The sequence below is a fragment of the Spermophilus citellus genome (assembly GCF_964194105.1).
Source record: "Spermophilus citellus genome assembly, chromosome: 5".
Classification (NCBI taxonomy): domain Eukaryota; kingdom Metazoa; phylum Chordata; class Mammalia; order Rodentia; family Sciuridae; genus Spermophilus; species Spermophilus citellus.
Window position 1 is genome coordinate 40,139,320 of NC_138186.1, and position 25,589 is coordinate 40,164,908.

At 38.2% G+C, this 25,589-nt stretch overlaps 1 protein-coding gene and 1 pseudogene across 2 annotated transcripts; both read right to left on the minus strand.

Moving 5' to 3' along the window:
* Positions 1 to 581: 581 nt before the first annotated feature.
* On the minus strand, positions 582 to 1,517 carry LOC308649026 (olfactory receptor 2G3-like; the record flags this gene model as incomplete). Its single annotated transcript, XM_081294297.1, has 1 exon — positions 582 to 1,517. One exon carries the CDS (start codon positions 1,515 to 1,517, stop codon positions 582 to 584), a length of 936 nt encoding a protein of 311 aa, XP_081150423.1.
* A 15,878-nt stretch (positions 1,518 to 17,395) lies between these two features.
* On the minus strand, positions 17,396 to 18,330 carry LOC308649330 (olfactory receptor 2G3-like; annotated as a pseudogene). Its single transcript has one exon. The product of its transcript is annotated as an olfactory receptor 2G3-like (transcript).
* Between the last annotated feature and the right edge of the window lie 7,259 nt (positions 18,331 to 25,589).

The following is a 25,589-nucleotide window of genomic DNA, read 5'->3' on the forward strand; positions in this document are numbered from 1 at the left end:
AGCTACAACATAGAGGCATGAGGGAAAACAGTTACAAAGCACATCATACAAATGGTAAGAAAAACTGGGCACAGAGCTGCACACCTATACTCGAAGTTACTTGAGAGGTGGATGCAGAAGGGTCACAAGTTCAAGGCCCACCTGGGCAACTTAGACAGAACCTGTCTCAAAATAAAATACAAAGGGCGGAGGATGTAGCTCAATGGTAAGAGTGTTTACCTGGCATGAACAAGGTCCTGGGTTCCAGTACTAAAAAAACCCTGAAAACCAAGTGTAATATAAAGAAGGAATAAAAGGTGGAACAAGAAGGAAGGAAGAGGATGACAAAAGAAGAAATGAAGGAAGAGAGGGTTAGAAATGGAAATTATTAGGAAAATGGACATCAAAGAGTGTGGGGAAATAATGCCTTTCAAAGGGCCCAAAAGAAGCCTGCGAAAAGATTGGAGAGGACAGATAGTTGTGAGGCCATGTGAAGTACAATCATGCAAACTGTGGAGGTTTAGGCTGGTGAAGGATTATATGAGATGATATTTAAGAGACTTGTGATGAAAAATTGACCAGTCTGTACTTTGCTTCATTTTTTACACACATAGGTCTCTGTGGCATATTCTTCCCAGTGCACCTTTAGCTTCTTTATTCCTCAAGGTGTAAATGAGAGGATTGAGGGTCGGGATGATTACTGTGTAGAAGAGGGAGATGAATTTCCCAAAAGTGTGGGCATAGGAGCTGTTGGGCTGGATGTAGTTGGCTGCGGCACTCCCATAGAAGAGGGATACTACAGTCAAGTGGGATCCACATGTCCCCAGGGCTTTCTGCCAGGCCTGCACTGACTTGATGCTTATAACTGCCTTGGCTATGTGTCCATAGGACATCAATATCAGTGCCAAGGGCAAAAGGAGCAAGACCAATGAAGCAACAAAGAGCTGGATCTCATTGGCATGGATGTCCACACATGCAAGCTTAATCATGGAGGGGACTTCACAGAGGAAATGATGGAGCTGCCGGCGTCCACAGCGAGGTAGCCAGAGGGTGACAGTGCCCTGGATGAGAGCATTTCCTGCTCCACTCAGCCATGCGACCCCTGCCAGAACCTGGCACAAGCGTGGGTTCATTACAGCTGTATAGTGGAGAGGTTTGCATACTGCAGCATAGCGGTCAAAAGCCATCACAGCCAGGAGAACACATTCAGTGGATCCCAATGCCAGGGAGACATAGAGCTGGATGGCACAACCCAGGGATGTGATGGTCTTGGCTGGTCCTTTGAGGTTCCACAGCAGCTGAGGGACAATACTGGTGGTAAAACAGATGTCCACTAGGGAGAGGTGAGTAAGGAAAAAGTACATGGGTATTTTGAGTTTAGGGTCTATGGAAGAGACCAGAATAATTAGTGTATTTCCCACCAGAGTAAGAAGATAAGATATCAAAACAGCCACAAAGAGTATCTTTTCCAGCTGGGGCTGCTCTGAGAAGCCCACCAGAACGAAGTCTTCTTTGGCACTACTATTGGTCATGCCCATTACCTGTTCAGACAAGAAGGAAAACATTACAAGAATTAAAAAGAGAGTATAATGTGTTGGTCACTAGTGACAACATCAAACTTCATAAAATAACTCTATGAAATCCTCACTCAGACAAATTACAGTGACTTAGAGAATAAATTTCAGTGCAGTGTCTTTCAAAAGTTGCAGAAGATGTTGTTAAAGATCCTCTACAGAGAGGCCCCTGCCGCTTACTCTGGAAACAAAGTCTTTCCTTGAGAGAGAACTGTTAGAAGCTGAGATAAAATCTTCCACAGAAGGAAAAAAAGTACAGAGAAAGAAAGAAAAATGCCAAAGGAAAAAATACATTAAATTCATTAATAGCTTATGAAGAATCATCCAAATTAAATGGAAAAATTAGTAAAATAAATGCTTAATATAAGCAAATTTCCAGCCTTCAAGCATAAACTTTGAGTTGGGCATTCTTTTTGGATGATTTTCTTTATACGAATGACTTTTGGGTTGTGGAGACTATAAAGATTCTTTCTATTGTAAAATGGTAAACACTTGGTTAATAAAATCATAATATTATTATTTATATCTAACTGTTTAATAATGGGGACATATAATACCAGAAGCATGTTTCCTTTAGGGATTAGTTAATTCATTTATTCCATCAGCTTATTGAGGATGCAGATTCATGCAGCACATTAAAAAGAACCCTCAATTTTTTTTGGTATGTGGTTACTAGGGAAGGGAATGTTGAATAAAAACATGTTTAAAACTGAAAGGAGGGAGTGGGGATTATCATTATGAGGGCACCTCAAAAGAATGAAAGAGCTGCCTCAATATGCATAAAACCTACATAGAGATTTTACCTTTCAGAAGGCTAAAGGGCATCTTTTAAAAACTCTGAATATTTATGAATGCAAAAGTTTAAAATATATTCACCAATTCAAAGAATACATCTAAAGACCATAACCGTATCTTTTGTTTAGGATAAATAGACACTTTCTACATGGATGTGAAAGAAATTCTTTCAGGCCTTGAAATTCTTCCCTAATAATTTCATATCCTGTGATTGTTTTATTGAGAAAATTAATCATGTAAATAAAATATGTGAAATGATTGTCAAAAGCAATACCTTATAGTAATTACACTTATCATATAAAAGTGATATTTAGCTGAAATCAGTAAAAATAAAATCAAGGGAGTGGTAGCGGAGAGACATCAAATAGCAACATCAAGTCCTTGAGGGATCACTCAAGAGATAGGGAAAGGGGAGCACTATAATAAAAAAGAATATGAAGGAGGCCCTAGATACACACACACACACACACACACACACACACACACACACACATATATATATAATTTTGTGTATATGTAATATACATAAAATGTATTGCAAAGATTTTATACATTTCCATGTCCAACCAAAACCCACAAATACATATATACATAATTTTTAGTTTTTTCACTTTACTTCTATCAATGCAATAAAATAAATTCAGACATGTTACTCTAATTCTAATCCTGCTTATAGCCTCTACCCATCTTGGCCAAATGTTACTTTTAGTAGAATTTTTAACACACATTCTCACACATATACAATAGCAAAAGAATTCAATGAGAAATTAATTCTGGTCATGAGAAAGTTTCTTACTTATAAGACTGTGTTCCTTTTAGAGTCATAGAAGAATTGGATTTAACTCTGATGCAAAATCTGAAATTACATGTGCTCCATTTTAGCTCCCTTTATCCAGATGGACATCACTTTAACCCCAGATCTCAATTTATTATTAAGAATCATGGGAATAAGTCAGATATAATCAAGGCATTAATAATAGTGATATATTAAAAGAGAAGAAGCTCTTCATATTTTTTCATCCCAATAATCACATTTTAAAACAAAAGGAAATTTAAGCAACAAAGCAAAAACAATTTTTACCTTGAAGTGATAAATCAGTCTGAGGCCCATGTATTGGTTGTAGGGACTGTTATTTGAGATTGGAGATCCCTGAAGACCAGCAAATGAAGAGAGGTTGAGAGAGGACACAGGCTATTGAATCCAAAAAGTTCCCAGGGACATAGTTCTCCCAGAATGGCAATTAATCTCAGGCTCTGTAGTATCCAAAGTCCATGGTCCCAGGAGATCAATCTGAAAGAGAGTCTTACCTTTCAGTACTGTTTAAGCTAGACAAAAACATGAAAACTTTTAACTTCTACCTTAATAACCTCCCAATATTGACTCACTCCATTTTGAATATATTCATATTAAATTTCCATCAATAATCTAGTATTACACATACACACACACACACACACAATAAATGCATCCTATTGGTAGATAATTTCATTGGAACATTAAAATTTTCTCTTATCCTTTCTTTATGTCTACCCTGAAAACTTAGACCAGGAACATTTTTATAGGACTTTTCTCCTCATTTCTTACAAGCACTGGGCTTGATGGAGATGAACATATGACTTTGTGGAATCACACCCTTAAAAATCCCAGTCTCTCTTCAAATGGCCTCTGAGGTCTGCCCAGAAGTCATTCTATGTGTGTCCTATTGTTCTTCTCTTCTATCATAGAAAATTGGGACAAATTATTAAATCCTCCCACTCATCTCTGCATGGGTTATCTTACTCTGATCTAAGACCAAACAAAGGCCCCAAATGGAAATCCCATTAATTTCCTGCCTGCTGCCTATAAGTATACCATATTCATCCCATACTTGATGTTTTTCTTCAAGTATACTTTTCTCAATAAAAAAGGTGAACTTCATTTTGGCTAAGACTCTTCCAATATTTTAGAGTCTGAGGAAAAACTCATGCACATTCATATTCTAGCCAGATGATATCTATGACAGGTCTAAGAAAACAATTGCAGTGATGCAATGATGGATGGCAACCACATTAGCTAAGGCCTGTACCCAGTACTAAAAGAGTAGCAGAAACTTGGACAAACTGCACAGCATATACAGAATCTGAAGGAAACACAGTTCACTAACGTGATCAACTTTCTGTGCATTGAGTCCCAGGACTGAAAAATATTTATATTCCTCAAAAGAATCTGGATTTTATGAAAGCCTATTGATTCTTTATAAAATTTATTTCATATACAAATAAACAGTTCAGCCGGATATGGTGGTGCATGCCTGTAATCCCAGCAGCTCTGGAGGCTGAGGCAGGAGGATTGTTAGTTCAAAACCAGGCTCAGCAAAAGGCAGATGCTAAGCAACTCAGTGAGATCCTGTCTCTAAATAAAATACAAAATAGGGCTGGGCATGTAGCTCAGTGGTTGGATGCCCCTGAGTTCAATCTCTGCTACCCCTCAAAACAAACAAACAATGCATAATGATACAGGGTGCTGACTTCTTACATTATGAAAACATCTTGATGGAGAAATAAAACAAACAACACTCCAGAACAACCCTCAATTCATTTCCATATAATACTTTTACTTATCACATGTAACATTTAGTATGAGTTTTGAATGGTATATAAACAAAATAATACATCACTATTTCTTTTGGCTCTGCCTTCATTCATTCAACATTATCTTTGTGAGATTTAATCATTATGGTTCTTGTATCAGCAAATTACAATTTTTATTCCTGCATTGTATTACATTGTGTGAAAATGCCACAACATATTTAGCCATTGTAGTATTGATAGGTATTTAAGTGTTTTCAGGTTCATCTTTTATGAGCAATGCTGCTATGAATATTTTTGCATATATATCTCTGGGAAAACAAAAATGTAAGTTATCTTCTGATGAATTGCTTAGACATAAATTATATTCAGATTTAGTAGATACCATTAAGCCTGGAAATTGATGTAAACACCTATACTCCTCAGGCCTTAGGAATTCCAATTGCTCCACATCTATGCCTACACTCAGTATTTTGTGTTCTTTTAATTTTAATCCATCTGGTAGTAAGTAATGGATATTTCATTACTATTTACGCCCCTGATGACTAATAAAATTGACCAGATTATTTTGTTTAAAATTCATTGAGATATCTTATGTATCATACTTGTTCAAGTCTCTAGGTTTTTTTCAAGTTGACTTCTAAAAAATTTTTATATGTATCAGAAGTTTGAAAAATAAAAGGAAAAATTCAAATACTTGTTTTAGTCAAGTGTAACTGTAGCAAAACAGAAAACTAAAGGATAGTCTGACAAAATAACATAGGTTTGAAACATTATGAAGTCCATTATGAAATAAATCATACTCATTGCCCAAATTGAATTTATTCCAGAGCCAAAACGTGAATAATGATAATTGACCAAAATAACAGAATTAAGGAAGGAAAAATTACATAATTATATCAATAGATCCTAAATCAGCTTTTGATAAAAATCAAGGTTCACAAAAATCTATGAATAGATTAAGACACGCTAGAGTTTTTTTAAAAATTTGGCTTTTCAGGCCGCAGAGAAGGGGTTAACCAGTCAGCAGGGAATTAAGTGGCTGCGACACGGTGGTATCCCACCAGCCAAACCCAAGCCCGCACTGACCCCCGGGCTGAGTTCGGGATTGCAGTCGGGGAAGGAAGCCGGTAAGGCCCCGCTCCCCACAAGGGACACTCCGCTAAGGCAAACAGCGGCCACCATCTTAGAGGGCTGAAGTACCCACCGCCACTCTCCGACAGATTGCAGCAACAAAACAGGTGTGTGTGACCCAGCCCAGCCCCCAAACTTAGGGGGATTTCGCATAAAATCTCTCCTAGACTTTCAGGGGGAGGCAGTATCAGAGTGAGCCTGCATAAAGACTAAAGGGGAGCTAGAGGCACCTGACGCTCAACCCCCCCTCCCATCAGTGGACAAAACAAAAGCTGCCTAGCCAGCGCTGGGGGAGGGGCAAGCAGAAAAAATCAAAACCATAGAGTGCTGGGGATCCCAAAAGCCAACGGTGTGACCCCGGAGATCCAGGCTGTCTGATACGCGCGGCCTGCCCCGAGGCTACAGAAGGCGTGGCGCCGCAGAGAAGGGGTTAACCAGTCAGCAGGGAATTAAGTGGCTGCGACACGGTGGTATCCCACCAGCCAAACCCAAGCCCGCACTGACCCCCGGGCTGAGTTCGGGATTGCAGTCGGGGAAGGAAGCCGGTAAGGCCCCGCTCCCCACAAGGGACACTCCGCTAAGGCAAACAGCGGCCACCATCTTAGAGGGCTGAAGTACCCACCGCCACTCTCCGTCAGATTGCAGCAACAAAACAGGTGTGTGTGACCCAGCCCAGCCCCCAAACTTAGGGGGATTTCGCATAAAATCTCTCCTAGACTTTCAGGGGGAGGCAGTATCAGAGTGAGCCTGCATAAAGACTAAAGGGGAGCTAGAGGCACCTGACGCTCAACACCCCCTCCCATCAGTGGACAAAACAAAAGCTGCCTAGCCAGCGCTGGGGGAGGGGCAAGCAGAAAAAATCAAAACCATAGAGTGCTGGGGATCCCAAAAGCCAACGGTGTGACCCCGGAGATCCAGGCTGTCTGATACGCACGGCCTGCCCCGAGGCTACAGAAGGCGTGGCGCCGCAGAGAAGGGGTTAACCAGTCAGCAGGGAATTAAGTGGCTGCGACACGGTGGTATCCCACCAGCCAAACCCAAGCCCGCACTGACCCCCGGGCTGAGTTCGGGATTGCAGTCGGGGAAGGAAGCCGGTAAGGCCCCGCCCCCCACAAGGGACACTCCGCTAAGGCAAACAGCGGCCACCATCTTAGAGGGCTGAAGTACCCACCGCCACTCTCCGACAGATTGCAGCAACAAAACAGATTGCAACAAAACAGGCCCAGAGTATAGCTTGAACTGCCGAGAACCACCACTGAGGGGAAATCTGGTCTAGCAGGAGAACCCAAGCCTAGCAGGAGAGAACAGGAGACTAGAGGCAAGGCTCTCGTGACTGGGCAGCTGTAAACTGCAGGCCCGCCGGTGACAGTTCATCCACTGCCAGGGTAACTGGGCGGTAGGAGAACGCCCTCCCGCTGGCGATGGATCACCTGCCCACGGCCTGAGATACTGGGCGCGGGAGTCTGCCTGCCTGCCACGACCGGGTGCTGAAACCAAACAGAGACAGTCCACTCACACCCCCCCATTAGGGCACCCCGGCAAGGAGACTGGGGCACGGCATAGCAGAGTAGTGTCGTCACTGGAGCTCGGACGTCGGAATTCCTTCCCAGCAGAACCCACGTTAGCAGGCATAGTTCAACAACACAAAGGAGAGACATCAGAGTAATACAGAAACAAAACAAATCTATAGAAGAGAGCAGAAACACGACAATCAAAAAGAACTGGAAAGTAACGTGGACAACATGAGAAAACAAGGGAAAAAAGGATTTCAAACAATGCAAGACAACTCAATTCTACAAGAGGACATAGAAACTTCAGAAACAGGGATATGGAAAGAACTCAGGGGATACCTAACTCGAATGGAAAGGAATATTAGAGAAGACATGAGACAGCAAGTCCAAGAAATAAAAGTATATTTTGAAAATGAATTAAACAAACAACTTCAAATGGCAAAGAATGAGATCTACCAGGAGATAGAGATCTTAAAAAAAAATCAAACAATAATCCTAGAATTGCAGGAAACTATAAGCCAAATTAAAAACTCAAACGAGAATATTACAAATAGACTTGATCAAGTAGAAGTCAGAACATCAGATAATGAAGACAAGGTTTATCAACTTGAAAAGAATATAGTCAACACAGAAAAGATGCTTAAATCCCACGAACAATCTATTCAAGAGTTATGGGATGTCATTAAAAAACCAAATCTGAGAGTCATAGGGATAGAAGAAGGCACAGAGTTTCAAACCAAAGGAATGGACAACATATTAAATGAAATAATTCTAGAAAACTTCCCAGAGATGAAAGATGGAATGGAGTGCCAAATCCTGGAAGCCTACAGGACCCCAAACATTCAAAACCATAATAGACCAACCCCAAGACATATAATTATGAAGATAGCCAACATACAGAACAAGGAGAGAATATTAAAAGCTACGAGAGAAAAGAGGCAGATTACTTTCAGGGGTAAACCAATTAGGTTAACGACCGATTTCTCATCACAAACTTTGAAAGCGAGAAGATCCTGGAATAATGTATTTCAAACGCTGAAAAATAATGGATTCCAACCAAGAATACTATATCCAGCAAAATTGAGCTTCAAATTTGACAATGAAATTAAAATCTTTCATGATAAACAAAAGCTAAAAGAATTTGCAGCAAGAAAACCAGCTCTGCAAAGCATTTTGAACAAAACACTACAAGAAGAGGATTTGATAAATAGTGCCCAAAACTAACAGCAGGAGGTATCTCAGTAAAGGGGGAGGAAAACAACCAAAAAGCAAAACTAGCCAAACTAAAATAAATAAATAAAGAAGCATGACTGGAAATACAAATCATATCTCAATTGTAACCTTAAATGTTAATGGCCTAAATTCACCAATCAAGAGACATAGGCTAGTAACCTGGATCAAAAAAACAAATCCAACAATATGCTGCCTTCAGGAGACTCATATGATAGGAAAAGATATACACAGGCTGAAGGTAAAAGGTTGGGAAAAATCATACCACTCATATGGCCCTCGGAAGCAAGCAGGAGTGGCCATACTCATATCGAATAAAATCAACTTCAAACCTAAGTTAATCAAGAAGGATAAAGAAGGTCACTATATACTGTTAAAAGGAACCATCCACCAACAAGACATAACAATCATCAATTTGTATGCACCAAACAATGGAGCTGCAACGTTCATAAAACAAACTCTCCTCAAGTTCAAGAGTCAAATAGACCACAACACAATAATTATGGGTGACTTCAACACACCGCTCTCGCCATTAGACAGATCCTCTAGACAAAAGCTGAATAAAGAAACTATAGAACTCAACAGCACAATCAATAACCTAGACTTAACCGACATATATAGAATATATCAACCATCATCAAGTGGATACACGTTCTTCTCAGCAGCACATGGATCCTACTCAAAGATAGACCATATATTATGCCATAAGGCAACTCTTAGTAATTATAAGGGTGTGGAGATAATACCATGCACCATATCTGACCATAATGGAATGAAATTGGAAATCAATGATAAAAGAAGGAAGGAAAAATCATACATCACATGGAAAATGAACAATATATTATTGAATGATCAATGGGTTGTAGAAGACATAAAGGAGGAGATGAAAAAATTCTTAGAGTCAAATGACAACACAGACACAACATACCAGAATCTATGGGACACAATGAAAGCAGTTTTAAGAGGGAAATTCATTTCTTGGAGTTCTTACCTCAAAAAAAGAAAAAACCAACAGATAAATGAACTCACACAACACCTCAAAAACCTAGAAAAGGAAGAGCAAAACAACAGCAAATATAGTAGAAGACAAGAAATAATTAAAATTAGAGCAGAAATCAACGAAATTGAAACAAAAGAAACCATTGAAAAGATAGATAAAACTAAAAGTTGGTTCTTTGAAAAAATAAATAAGATAGACAAGCCCTTAGCCATGCTAACGAAAAGAAGAAGAGAGAGAACTCAAATTACTAACATACGGGATGAAAAAGGCAATATCACAACAGACACTACAGAAATACAGAAGATAATTAGAAAGTATTTTGAAACCCTATATTCCAATAAAATAGAAGATAATGAAGATATCGATAAATTTCTTAAGGCATATGATTTGCCCAGATTGAGACAGGAAGGCACACACAATTTAAACAGACCAATAACAAAGGAAAAAATAGAAGAGGCCATCAAAAGACTACCAACTAAGAAAAGCCCTGGACCAGATGGCTATACAGCGGAGTTCTACAAAACCTTCAAAGAAGAATTAATACCAATACTTTTCAAGCTATTTCAAGAAATAGAAAAAGAAGGAGCTCTTCCAAATTCATTCTATGAGGCCAACATCACTTTGATCCCAAAACCAGACAAAGATACTTCAAAGAAAGAAAACTACAGACCAATATCTCTAATGAACTTGGATGCAAAAATTCTCAATAAAATTCTGGCGAATCGAATACAAAAACATATCAGAAAACTTGTGCACCATGATCAAGTAGGATTCATTCCTGGGATGCAAGGATGGTTCAATATACGGAAATCAATAAATGCTATTCACCACATCAATAGACTTAAAGACAAGAACCACATGATCATCTCGATGGATGCAGAAAAAGCATTTGACAAAGTACAGCATCCCTTTATGTTCAAAACACTAGAAAAACTAGGGATAACAGGAACTTACCTCAACATTGTAAAAGCTGTATATGCTAAACCTCAGGCTAGCATCATCCTAAACGGAGAAAAACTGAAGGCATTTCCTCTAAAATCTGGAACAAGACAGGGATGCCCTCTATCACCACTTCTATTCAATTTAGTTCTCAAAGTACTAGCCAGAGCAATTAGACAGACAAAAGAAATTAAAGGCATAAAAATAGGAAAAGAAGAAATTAAACTATCACTATTTGCGGATGACATGATAATATACTTAACAGACCCAAAAGAGTCTACAAAGAAGCTGCTAGAGTTAATAAATGAATTCAGCAAAGTGGCAGGGTATAAAATCAACACGCATAAATCAAAGGCATTCCTGTATATCAGCAACAAAACCTCGGAAATGGAAATAAGGAAAACTACTCCATTCACAATATCCTCAAAGAAAATAAGATACTTGGGAATCAACCTAACAAAAGAGGTGAAAGATTTATACAATGAAAACTACAGAACCATAAAGAGAGAGATAGAAGAAGATCTCAGAAGATGGAAAAATGTACCCTGTTCATGGATAGGCAGAACTAACATCGTCAAAATGGCGATATTACCCAAACTTCTCTACAGGTTTAATGCGATGCCAATCAAAATCCCAATGGCATTTCTTGTAGAAATAGACAAAGCAATCATGAAATTCATATGGAAAAACAAAAGACCCAGAATAGCAAAAGCAATTCTAAGCAGGAAGTGTGAATCTGGAGGCATAGCGATACCAGAGGTCAAACTGTACTACAAAGCAATAGTAACAAAAACAGCATGGTACTGGTACCAAAACAGGTGGGTAGACCAATGGTACAGAATAGAAGACACAGAGACTAATCCACAAAGTTACAACTATCTTATATTTGATAAAGGGGCTAAAAGCATGCAATGGAGGAAGGATAGCATTTTCAACAAATGGTGCTGGGAAAATTGGAAATCCATATGCAACAAAATGAAATTGAATCCCTTTCTCTCGCCATCCACAAAAATTAACTCAAAATGGATCAGGGAGCTAGGTATCAAATCAGAGACACTGCGTCTGATAGAAGAAAAAGTTGGCTACGATCTACAAATTGTGGGGTCAGGCTCCAAATTCCTCAATAGGACACCCATAGCCCAAGAGTTAACAACAAGAATAAACAAATGGGACTTAATTAAACTAAAAAGTTTTTTCTCAGCAAGAGAAACAATAAAAGAGGTAAATAGAGAGCCTACATCCTGGGAACAAATCTTTACCCCCCGCACCTCCGATAGAGCCCTAATATCCAGAATGTACAAAGAACTCAAAAAATTAAACAATAAGATAACAAATAACCCAATTAACAAATGGGCCAAGGACCTCAACAGACACTTCTCAGAGGAGGACATACAATCAATCAACAAGTACATGAAAAAATGCTCACCATCTCTAGCAATCAGAGAAATGCAAATCAAAACCACCCTAAGATACCATCTCACTCCAGTAAGATTGGCAGCCACTATGAAGTCAAACAACAACAAGTGTTGGCGGGGATGTGGGGAAAAGGGTACACTTGTACACTGCTGGTGGGACTGCAAAATGGTGAGGCCAATTTGGAAAGCAGTATGGAGATTCCTGGGAAAGCTGGGAATGGAACCACCATTTGACCCAGCTATCGCACTTCTCGGACTATTCCCTGAGGACCTTAAAAGAGCGCACTATAGGGATACGGCTGCATCAATGATTATAGCGGCACAATTCACAATAGCTAGACTGTGGAACCAACCTAGATGCCCTTCAATTGATGAATGGATAAAAAAAATGTGGCATCTATACACAATGGAGTATTATGCAGCACTAAGAAATGACAAAATCATAGAATTTGCAGGGAAATGGATGGCATTAGAGCAGATTATGCTAAGCGAAGCTAGCCAAGCCCTAAAAAACAAATGCCAAATGTCTGCTTTGATATAAAGAGAAAAACTAAGAACAGAACATGAAGAAAGAGCATGAGGAAAAGACTACAGTAAACAAAGACGAATCGGGGGAGAGAAACGGAGAGAGAAGGGAAAGCATATGGAAATGGTAGGAGACCTTCAAGGATACATAAAATTATAAGAGGTTATGAGGGGCAAGGGGGAGGGAAAAAAAAAGGGAGAGAACTGAACAACAGCAGGGGAGGTAGAGAGGGAAGATGGGAGGGGAGGGGAGGGGAGGGGGGATAGTAGGGGATAGGAAAGGTAGCAGAATACAACAGTCACTAATATGGCATTATGTAAAAATGCGAATATGTAACAGATGTGATTCTGCAATCTGTATTTGGGGTGAAAATGGGAGTTCAAAGCACAATTTGAGTCTAATGTATGAAAGATGATATATCATGAACTATGTAATGCGATAAATAATCAATAAAAAAAAAATTTGGCTTTTCAGGTCACTAGAAGGAGTAATATTTTTTCATTAGATGCTACTGTAATATAACTAATCATTCATATGTAAAAGGAGACATGTGACCGCTATCACACCATCCATAAATATTCTTGCCTGAAAATTATAAAACCAATGATGAAAGAAAAAAATCTATACATTCATGACATACATCAACACAGGAATGCTTTCTTACAAAATCAGTAAATTATTGAAATATCAAACCATGAAGGAAAAGTTTGATTGATTTGACTATATTGAAATTACCGAAAAGCTTTGTCATTGCCCTTGGGGTGAATTCTTAGGAAACACCCTGCTCTTTCCTGGCACAGTATACTTCTTCTTAGAAAGTCTTCCTACTATATACATATCCGTGCCCATACTGGTTTGTATATCCTTTCCCTTCCCTCTAGCTTCCTTCTGTAATATCTGCTCCCTCCCTCCCTCTCTCTCTCTCTCTCTCTCTCTCTCTCTCTCTCTCTCTCTCTGTTTCTTTCTCTCAGTTTGCATACTCTCCTGGGTTTCTGTCAATCCCCCGTCCCTCATCTCATACACAACCATTCATGCCTGCCAGACTAAAATCCAATCCTGCTCCAAATCAGTCCCAAAGTTCATGGAAATACATTCCTGTTCTGAAGTATGCAGGGGTTCATAATGCTCATTTATTATCTTTATTCTATTTAGAATTTATTTAATACTGGCTATATTATTTTGCTTAATGATAATGGTTTCTTGTTCTTTCTTTTCTTGGACAATCTTGCTAACACTTTATCAATTTTGCTCAACTCTCAAAAGTGTACCAAATAGTACATTTTAATAAGGTGAAAACCTTGTCAATATTCTCATTTGTAAACTTGTTACTATTATTTTATATTATTTTATTTGTGACCTGAAAGCAGGCATTTTAACTACTGATCTGAGAATATTTTATTAGGAAAAGTGGCTTCTTTTATCAATTGTAAATACATAATGAAATATTACTCAGCCATAAAGAAGAATGAAATTACGGTATTTGCTCTCAAGTGGGTGGAACAAGAGGCTATCATATTAAGTGAAATAAGCCAATCACAAAAAACAAAGGCCAAATGTTCTCTGTGGTGTACAGATGGTGACTCACAATAGGCAGGGGTCAGGGAGGTAGGAATGAGGTTCACTGGATTGGACAGGGGGAGTGGGAGGGTGGGAGAGGGAATGAGAATGGGAAAAATCAGTAAAATTAATTGTACAGAACTTTCCTTTATTCATATATGAACACAATACTATTGCAACTCCACATTATGTACAACCACAAAAATGGGAAGTTGTGCTTCATGTATGTATGATATTTCAAAATATGTTCTACTATCATGTAAAACTAAAAAGAACAATTAAAAATTTAATTAAACAAACAAACAAAAAACAGAAAAAATCATGTGCAGTCTAAAACTCCTCTCCAGGGGCATGGAAAGAGCCACACTCTAGTATGGGCAGAGAAGAGTAAAGTAATGCTTCTTCTGATTTGATAGTGCTCCTTGAAGAATCTCACTGTTAACAGACAGGCGTGTTTTGAGCTTTGCTAGATGTCAGGCCCATAACATGCATTGTCTCACTTGCTCCTCACCCTGGTATCATGAAATTGGCACTATTACTCTGTTAAGGATTAATATTAAGGAACTGATTCCAGGAGTTAGAACTAAGTTGGTGTGACTCTGGTGTCCAAAACCTTAGAAGAAACAAGATATTCTTCTAGAATTCATAGGAATGTTCACTTTTCTTCACATAATATACAAGTCCTTAAGTGATTTGGTTCATTTCACAATTCCAAGACTATCTCATATGATTTCTGATTCTTATTCTCTTAACTATAATGAAGTACTTCAATTCCTTAAAAAAAGCCCTTTATTCTCATATATTTATTAATTATTAGCACATGAAAAGTGATATGGCAATACAGAAAAGAAAGAAGTTATTATTGAATGAGAACATTTATGTGAAATAGGTAAGACTTAAGTTTGGCTTTGAGAAGCTGATATAGTAAATATTCTAAGGTTAATAAAAAGAAAATATTCATAAACTGCTGTTTAAATATGAATCACACATGGTGAGGAAAACAGAAAAATTCAATGAAGATAATGGAGAACCTGAGATTTTGTGCTACTATAGAATTCATTCTGTAACATTTAAGTGTCATTTAAAATTGGAATAGCATAGTCATAAATAGAATGAAATTATTTTAGAATAATCAAAGTTGTCATTTAGAAAGGCCATGAAGAGAACAATATGGACATTTAAAAAATTTGGTCACACATACCTCAAAAGCTAGAAGGTGACCCACATGGAGCCCATGGGCCAGGTGTGGAAGGCTATACGGCAGAAAATCTATTACACATTTGGGTGCATTCACAATCACTAAATTAAACTTTGCCCTCCAGATCAAACATGCCTGTAAAACTATTTTTGCTCAGAGCTACATATTTTCAATCTTTTTAAGGAGCAGAATAGAAGATTTGAACTAGGGCAGTGGCATCGTGAATGTGATGGATGAAATGTGTTAAGACACCACGAGGAATAGTTTGGAGAAGATTTTCCTATGGCCGTGATGATAAGGGAAGTCTAAATATAATGCAGGATCCACATTCCAACTTTACACTAAGTTAGAGGAGTTACCAAAAAGATAGAGAATAGTTGGGCATAGTTAAATGTTGTTGAACTAATAGTAGGAAGTGATTGAAGACATAGAGAAATCATTAAATCAGTAAGGTCAATCAAGTTATGAAGTTTGGTATAGTATAAGTGGTTCAGAAGTAGCTAACAATTATTGGGTGGTTGTTATTAATACATAATAGATAGCTCTGAGCTTAAGTGTATCCCAATCAGATTTACTTATCACAGTAGTCAAGTAAGATAGGAACTATTGTTCCCACTCTTGTACTGTTGAGGAAACTGTGAATTGGCATTATAGAGATATGTATTTAAACATTATTCTAGTTGATTAGTTTCATGGGGCTGGGCTTTGAACCCAAGCACTCTGACTCAAAGTTTCAACAATATTCTTTAGAGAAATATTCCAAAGTCAAAATTGGTACTTGATTGCAAATTGGGGCTGATACAAAGAGGTGTGAAGAGAGATTTTGATTGGTTTTAGTGTTTCCAGGAAAAAATCAAATAAATAAATAAATAAAATTCAAATGAATAAATAAATTAACAAATAAAAAATCTAACTATCAGTTAATATAAAATGTGAAACAAACACAAACCACACAATGAAGCACATGTTGAGAATGACAGAAGTTGTGTGGGAGGACTATGAAGAATTCTGAGGGGCTGGGGATGTGGCTCAGGGGTAGCGCGCTCACCTGGCATGCGTGCGGCCCGGGTTCGATCCTCAGCACCACATACCAACAAAGATGTTGTGTCCGCCGAGAACTAAAAATAAATAAATAAATAAATATTAAAAAAAAAAAGAATTCTGAGTACCATTCTATTTTTTAAAATCTTTTAAATAATTGTTAAATTTACTCAGTATTTATTACTGCCATGCCTTTTTTACACTTTGCATGAATTAAGTTTATTTAATTATCACTGAACATGTCAGAAGTGATTGAGAAATGTACAGGTAAGGTAAAGAGCAGAGGGTCATGATCGGCAAGTGAGTAAAACAAACCTTGAAACCAAGACAGTGTGGCTACAGATTCTACATGGTCAAAAGCAACAAAGACACTGGGAAGGCATGAGACTGTTACATAGAATTGAATGCAAGATTTTGCCAAGAGCCTGGATCAAGCTGAAACTAGGTTGTGTGAATATATAGTATTTATTAAATTATTTAGTAATTATTTATTTATTGTAGAATTGTTCTAGGAAATACCACAATATTTCTTCATGCTAATATATACTTTCCAAATTTTCAAATAATAAATGATATTTTAATTCTCTAATTATATTTGCATGCATATATGTATATATGTGCAGTGAAAATCTACAAAATTTTCCATTCTTACTATATGTGTAGCATTTAATTTATATGAAATGTATTTATATAAAATCCATTTAATAAGGGAGTTTGTGAAAATATTTGTAACACATACAAGGTTCCATGTGCTACAGAAGTGGAATCTAAATGTTCTTTTTTGAGACAATGTGGTCTACACTGTACATAAATGCAGATAGAGAGGCAGTCAGTCACACATGAACTGCATGTTAGGGAGAAGTTATTTAATATGGTAACTCTTTAATAAGTTTCCAGTACAGAAAGTCGCTGCCCTTTGATTTTTCCATTAGAAATTTTGTTCTCTCCTCAGCAGTCTCCTCAGGGCTCCTTTCACATCCTTGTCCCTCAAGGTGTATATGAGGGTGTTTAGGGTGGGAGTCACAACAGCATAAAAGAGTGTGAGGAACATGCCCTGACTGTGGCCAAAGGATCTCTGTGGCTGGATGTACATGACTGAGCTAGTCCCAAAATAAAAGGACACCACTAGTAGATGAGAGCCACAGGTCCCTAGAGCTTTGCGCCAAGCTTGGGATGACTTAATTTTTATCACATCATGCACGATGAATCCATAGGAGACAGATATCAATGCCATGGGAAGGAGGAGGAGACCTAATGTAGCCACAAAAAGCTGGACTTGGTTTGCATGGATGTCAACACATGTCAACTTGATCATGGCAGGCACTTCACACAAGAAGTGGTGGAGATGACGGTGCCCACATCAAGGAAGCCGCAGGGTGATGGTGCTTTGGATGAGAGTGTTTCCCACTCAACTTAGCCAGGCTGTTCCTGCTAGGGCCTTGCAGAATGATGGGTTCATGACAGTCGTGTAGTTGAGAGGTCTGCAGACCCACATAGCGGTCAAATGCCATGATAGTAAGGAGAACACCACACTCAGTGGAACCTAAGGAGAGGGACACGTAGAGTCGTAGGATACAGCCGGTGGATGTGATGGTCTTGGCTGGTCCCCTCAGGTTCCACAACAGCTGGGGCACGATGCTGGTAGTGAAGGCAAGGTCAAGAAAGGAGAGATTAGTGAGGAAGATGTACATAGGTGTGTGGAGTTTGGAATCCAGATGGGAGACCATGATGATGGCTGTGTTGCCCACAGGGTCAGAAGATAGGATATCAAAACTACCACGAAAAGGATGATTTCCAACTGGGGCTGGTCTGAGAATCCAAGCAAATAAAACCTCCCCCATGGGTTTCATTGTTTTCTTCCATCAGTCTTCAAAGGTAAAAGAGGAAAATAGAAATTCAATCTAGGGAATTATCATTATTACTATTTACCCACAACATTTGAGAGAAAATCTTAGGTAAGATTCTTAACCAGTGAAATTACACAAAAAAGAAAAGATAATTATTAAAAGACATTTAGGAATTTCTTTTAATGCAAAGGCATTTTTGTGTCATTTCTTGGTCACATTAACTATTTGACACCTCCTCTTTTTTTCATGAACTCTCTCTTCCCCCTAATTGTCAAAAGTTATTATTAAAGACAATCTACTTAAGAAAAGCTTCCATGTGGTTGCAGTGACAAAAATCTGACTAACATACCACTCAAACCTGATAATAACAACGTAGAGGAGGAAAAGTTCATTTTGAGCCTATGGTTTCAGAAATTCAGGCCACAGTCAGCCAACTCCATGTTTCTAGGCTTGAGGTGAGATGGAACATCATGGAAGAAGGGCATGGTGGAGGAAACATGCTACTTCATGGTGTCTGGGATGCAGGGAGAGAGAGAGAGGAGCCAGGGGGACAAGGTATAATCCTCAAGAGCACATCAACAGAGACCCACCTCCAGCCATACCCCTCATACCTACAGTTACACCCAGTACAATGGACCTTTCAGTGATTCATTCATAAAATAGATTAGGCTACATTTCTAATAATCTAATCATTTCACCTCTAAATGTTCCTGTATTACCACAGGAGATTTTGGAAAACTCCTCATATCCAAACCATAACAGTGGCTATTTAAGTGGGAGGGGAGTAACAGGTGCATGTTGAGACTAATTTTAAGCTATCATTGAATGGATTTTTAGTTATCATTGTTCATAATAATAGAAATTGCAATACAGGAAAATAGTGGATAACAGTGAAGAATTTGGTCAGGAAAATAACTGGAATGTATTTTGTGTCTTTTTTTGTCTCACAGACAAGGTGATTGATGATAATTTTTCTTACATTTAATTATCTGATATGAGTGACATAGGGTTAGACTCAGGTGTCAATATAGAAGGAAACTAAATAAAGCTACATTTTCTTTAATAACATACTTAGGAGTGCTTACATAAAATCTTTTACCTCTTAAATGTGATAAAAAATAGGTCCTATATACATATGAAAAAACACAGGTACAAAATCTCAAATGTGCACTCATTTGTTGAGACAGATAACCATGAGATATTTTTGATAAAAATAAGGGGAAACTATAACCAATTCCTTTAAATACAAGGTGCTGGCATTTAAAAAAAATCATGAGACAGCAAATCATATCTTGTTCAACTCACTTTACATTGCTCTGCTCAATAAATAAAAGGAGATTGGATCATAATGCAATCCTCCATGCCTCTTCACTTACTGTTTTTTATGATGTTATCGTTTGTGCTCCCAAATTTTCTGCTTTCATGGTACCATCTTCTTGAATCATTTACTTTTAGGAATAATGAAGGATTTTTTTTATTCAGATGTGTTTATATTCAAACAGTAAAATTGTGTCTGGAATACAGGGGGAATAATGTCTTAATGCTTTAAATTCTGGACCTAAATGTTTAGATATGCATTGCTAATAAAGAATTCTACTCAGAAAGCCTGAATGATATGCTATATAGGATCTCACATTCTGTATATTCCTAATGCTACTTAACATAAACTGATAATTTGTATCATATTGGTATGTTTTTAGTTTTAGATACTAAAGTAACTAATTCAGAAGTTTAAACAAATGCTTAGCTCTAATAGAAGCATAAGCTTTTCCTTTTGCCTTAAGAAAATAACATAATGTACATATTTTTAAAAACTTTAGACTCATCTTAAATTTGAACTCTTTTAGAATGTAATGTTCTCCTAAATATGAGTTTATTCATAACAATAAATCCAGGCATTGGCAATTTTCTAGTATTTTAAAATCACATAATTTGATAGGATGTTTAGAAGCAACTTTAAAGATAAAATTTTATTTTGTTTCCTTTTTAAGATTTTAAATGCAGAATGAAGTATGTAACACATCTGTTGAAATTAATAGAAGAATTCAAAAGTGGTGTTAAAACCAACTGAATTTATAATCTGATTATATAATATTAAGAACATTTCTGTTTGTGCAATACATATTCCACATTATTTACAGTGAATCTGGTTTTAAAGCTATACTGAAGTACTATTGATAAATATAAATTAAATATATTCATAATATACATTATGTTTGGTTCATGTAGCCATTGTAATATGATTACCACAAAACAGCAATTTAATTTTAATTTTATATAGAGAAATAACGTTTTTGTATGTGCTTATGAGTCTACAAGAATCTTAAATATGTAGGAATAATATAATTATGCCTCTCACGTTTTACTATTACAATACTGAAAATTGTTAAACCATTGGGATTATAAGTAATTTTTCAAGAAGAGCTTTCCACTTGTACACATCAATTACTCTATCTGTTATTCTGATTAGGTGATTAGGTTGAAGAGTAACTATTTTATCCAGTCTTGTGAGAACCTGCTCATACCTCTGAAATGGGATGTTGTGGCGAGCCGCTTCTGCGGACTGTGGTCGCCATTACAAGATGGCGCTGGCCTTGTGGTGGTCTGTGATAAACAACTCCTTCTTTGGGAGAGTTGGCACATGGTTCTTTGACACCCTACGAGAAAGCTCCACGTGGCAGCTTCGCATTGGGTGTTTGGATACTTTATTAAGGCTGGGAGGGGCTTCTGGGAGATTAGAAGAACTCTCGAGAGCTTGAATAAACAGCTGTAAGAAGATTCCCGGTGTTGCGTCTTCCTTGCGGGCAAGGGGGTCGCGACAAGTGGTGCCGAAACCCGGGAAAATCAAAACTTGCAAGTCGTCAGAGGTGGTGCACTGAACAGTCCCGGTAAGTGGGACCCCACAGTCCCGGTGAGTGGGACCCGATAGTCCCGGTGGGCGGGACCTGATAGTCCCGGTTAGTGGGACCCGCGACCAAAGCGGAATCAGCTCCTCTACTAAGAAAGAGAGAGCCTCATATTTTATTGCAGCTGCACTGTGTACTTTCACTTTTGTTTTCTGTGTTTCTTTTGTTGCTGTGTCCTGTTTTATTTGGCTACTGTCTGAAAAGATCAGCACTCCAGGCGCTAGACACTCCCTTACTAGTTTTTCACACAAATATGTAACAAGGCCTCTGGCCTTGAGCTGGGCTTCACAGTGCTGAGTACATTTCTAAGATAAGGGAGTTACTAACTGGGCTCCATGGTAACAGCTGGCAGGAGGAGGAACTGGAAAGGGAGATAGAGGAACTGGAGGGTCGAATGAAGAAGTCAAGATTTAAAGCATCTACGGCCCCGATCCCTGTTGCGCTCCCTCCTTATAACCCCGATTGGAACGAGGACAACCCCAGAAGGCAGGGGGGGTGTTCAGTGGCAGCCTAAGATATCCCAAACTTTTCCAGTAATTGAAAACCTGGATGCCGATGGACAGCCGGCCAGAGTGTATGTTTCTTTAGCCTTTAAGGACATTAAACAACTAAAGGAGGCAATTACTAATTACAGACCCCATGCCCCCTTTACATTGACTCTCTTCGAGTTTTTCTCTGCCAATCAGCTGACACCTAGTGACTGGCAACAACTTTGCAGGGCTGTATTGTCCGGAGGGATTTTTTTTGTTGTTGTTGTTGTTGTTGTTGTGGAAAAGTGAAAATCAAGAGAGGTGTCGTGAGCTAGCCTGAGTCAATCAGGACGCCGGCTTCCCACAGTGTAACCTTGAAATTTTAACAGGCTCAGGACAATATGCTATCATAAATCAGCAAATTAATTATGGTCCTGGGGTCTACGCTCAGATAGCTACAGCAGCGAGCGTAATTCCAAGTTTGATGCTCAGGGACGCCCACTGCAGCCGGGAAACGGGAACAGGGGCCCACCCCGGGCCCCGGAAGCCAGAGTGTACGGGGCGGTCCAGAGACAGAACAAGCTGCTACCGCAGTAAGATCTTGGCCAGGCGGGGAAAAATGCAGACAAAATCAAACAAAATGCAATCGGCTAGGAAACCTTGGGGAACTTTTGCCTCCAAAATGAGCAGCGGACTCCATGTTGCTTGCATCACCATGGTAACCATGGGGTGCCTAGCCAGAAGAGCGGCTTCCTGGTCCCACCTCCCACACTTTTGGGGGCTGCCGATTGGTTCTTCCACAGTCACTCAGACAGGACTTCTAGTCCCGCCTTCCAGCCACTGACCTGTTTTGCTGTGTTTCAGATTTCTACCGGAGCTACTCAGAGCCTATATTTTTGAAACATGCCTGCCTATCAATGCTAACAAAAGATATCTTTTTCAGACAAAATTTAATTCCACAGCTTTCTATGTTACAGTCCTAAATTTAAGCTAGTTCCAAGTTAAATAACCTGACTTTTCTCTGTAGTTGTGTTACTAAATAATGTTCTATTGATGAGAGATATCAAATATGCTTCTTTATATTTTACTTTTAATTTTGGAAGTTATGAGGATGCATTTGCTTGCCACAGGAACAAGCCGGCAAGGTTCCTGTGATGACCAAAAAATCCTTATTCTAATTGCTAACTATAAAAATAAAAATGTATACTCAAGGATCTTATTTCAGTACATCAAGTGACGTCACATAGAAGAGTGCACTCCTAGTTAAAAATAAATTAACATGGATCCAAATATTTTAAGACCACGTGGTTACATAAAGTTAATACAATTATAAGTTAAGTTCTTATTCTTAGTATATATTTTTTTTAGATATTTACATCGCCTATATTTGTTAATCTATAAATTAATTAGCACATGCCTAATTGATTAATTAATATATATTTGCCTAATTGTTTTTCTTCAACAGAAAACCCATAATTTATGTTTTATATTTACATTTATCAGATACTCTGCCTTTTCAGTTACAGATATTTGAGATAAATGTGTTTACTGTAAATTTGCTTTTAAGTGAAAATGCAATCACGTAGTTTCTCCTTCTCAAAGTTACTGTTTAAACTCATAAGATGATAAATTATTATAATTCTTTCTACAAAATATCTAAGGGTTTTAACTATATTTTCATTGATATTTCTTATCAAAGTATAATAATTTGTTTATGGATCCTAAGGTTTTCAGAAATTGTTCCACAGTGTATTTTTTTTAAAGAACAAGATGTTCCAACAAAGACAAAGCACACATGGATCCTAAGAAGAAGAAAGAAATCATCTTTGGGTAAAATAAGGTCTTTCTATTCATTTCCCTAAGTAAAAAGATTTTTATATTGTTATCTAAACAAAAAAGAGAGAAAAAATTTCATATACTAAACTGACTATAATTAACTTAAAGATATTTCAGTTTATTTTCCTAATTTAACCATACTAATGTGAGCTAAAATTTTGTCCATATTTTGACATGACAAACACCTATTGGAATGTGAGTTTATTTCTTTACAGAAAGATCCTTGTTGCCTAACAATTCTTACTGTTTAAGATAGGGATTAATTTTGGTAAATAAATTCACATTGTTGATTAAACATTAAGTATATTAAACTACTAACTTAAACCCCTGTATGACCTTTTGAGAGGAGGCCCCTCACCCACCTCCCTGCGAAAACCTACTCCAAAAGCCTTGAAGGCACTCAGGTTAATAGAAACAGCCTTACAAGAGATGCAGGTTACCCAGATAGATTATTCTATACCCCTATCATTTATAATCCTGCCATCAAAATTAACTCCTACTGGAGTGTTTTGACAGACTAGTCCCATCTATTGGGTCCATTTACCTGCTTCTAACTCTCGGGTGATAACTCCCTTTTATGAACTGGTGATAAATCTGCTCTGGAAAGCCAAATATTTGGGTGATGCACTATTTAAAAAGACTCTTGACATTCTCATTCAACCTTATACCCAAGATATGATTTTAAAATTACAACAAAAACATGATCTTTGGTGTCTTTTTCTTTGTACTTTCAAAGGTAAAATTGATAATCACTTTCCCCGACATAAACTTCTAGAAGGCCTTAAGAGATGTCCTATCATTTTTCCTAAAATTATTAAAAGAGAGCCTATTTCGGGAGCTCAAACTGTTTATACAGACGGAGCAAAAAGGGGGGTTTGCTGTTGTTTTTGATGGATCTCAAGTAATTTGACACCCTGTTCCTAAACTGTCTGCCCAAAGATCAGAAGTTGAGGCTCTAATTATGGCCCTTAAACTATACAATTCCATCCCACTTAATGTGTATACTGATAGTCTCTATGTTGCTAAGTTAGCCTCAGTTATTAAAACAGCCCCTTATATTGGCAGGCAATCCACTATCATGGAACAATTACAAACGGTTCAGCTCCTTGTTTGGGCTAGACGAGATCCTTTATTCATTGGACATATCCGAGGACACTCGGAGCTTCCTGGGCCTCTGGCGGAAGGTAATGCTAAAGCAGATGCTGCCACTCATAATATGGGCCTAGTATACACTATAACCAAGTATGATGAGGCCTCACAACTCCATGCTAAATTCCATCTAAATTCACAATCTTTACGCTTCCGCACAGGATGCTCGCGTGATCAAGCTTTACAAATTGTCTCCCTGTGCCCAGTATGTGCTCCATTTCTTCATTTCCCCAGTTTGGGTGTTAATCCTAGAGGCTTACACCCCAATGATATCTGACAAACTGATGTTACCCACTTCCCTAGTTTTGGTAAGCTGTCTTTTGTACATGTTTCTATTGATACATACTTTGGCTATATCTTTGTTACATTACACACTGGAGAAAAGGCCAAAGATGTTATTGGACATCTCTTAACAGCTTTCTCTTGCATGGGCAGTCCACGTTGTCTCAAAACAGACAATGGACCCACATATATAAGCCAAACAATTCAACGGTTCTGCACCCAATGGGAGATTGAACACAAAACAGGCATTCCTTATAACCCCCAGGGACAAGCAATTGTGGAACGAGCCCATCAACATTTAAAACTTTATCTACAAAAAATTACGGAGGGGGAAATATATAGATGCTGCCAGGGACCACAAACGTTATTATCCATAACCTTGTTCACTTTGAATTTAGAAGGATTCCTATCCCCCTTGTCGGTTCTGATCATGGTATTTATGCCCGGGACGACAACGTACTTGGAAGTGTGGAGGACCTGAGGCCTATTATTGTGCCTCGTGGGGATGTGAAACCCCTAGTAATGGGTATTGACTTAAGAATTCACCTAGGAATGACTATGCCCATTTCTGGCAAACAAATATTACTATTCAGTTTACTTCCAATGGAAGACAACAACCAGATTGGACTTAA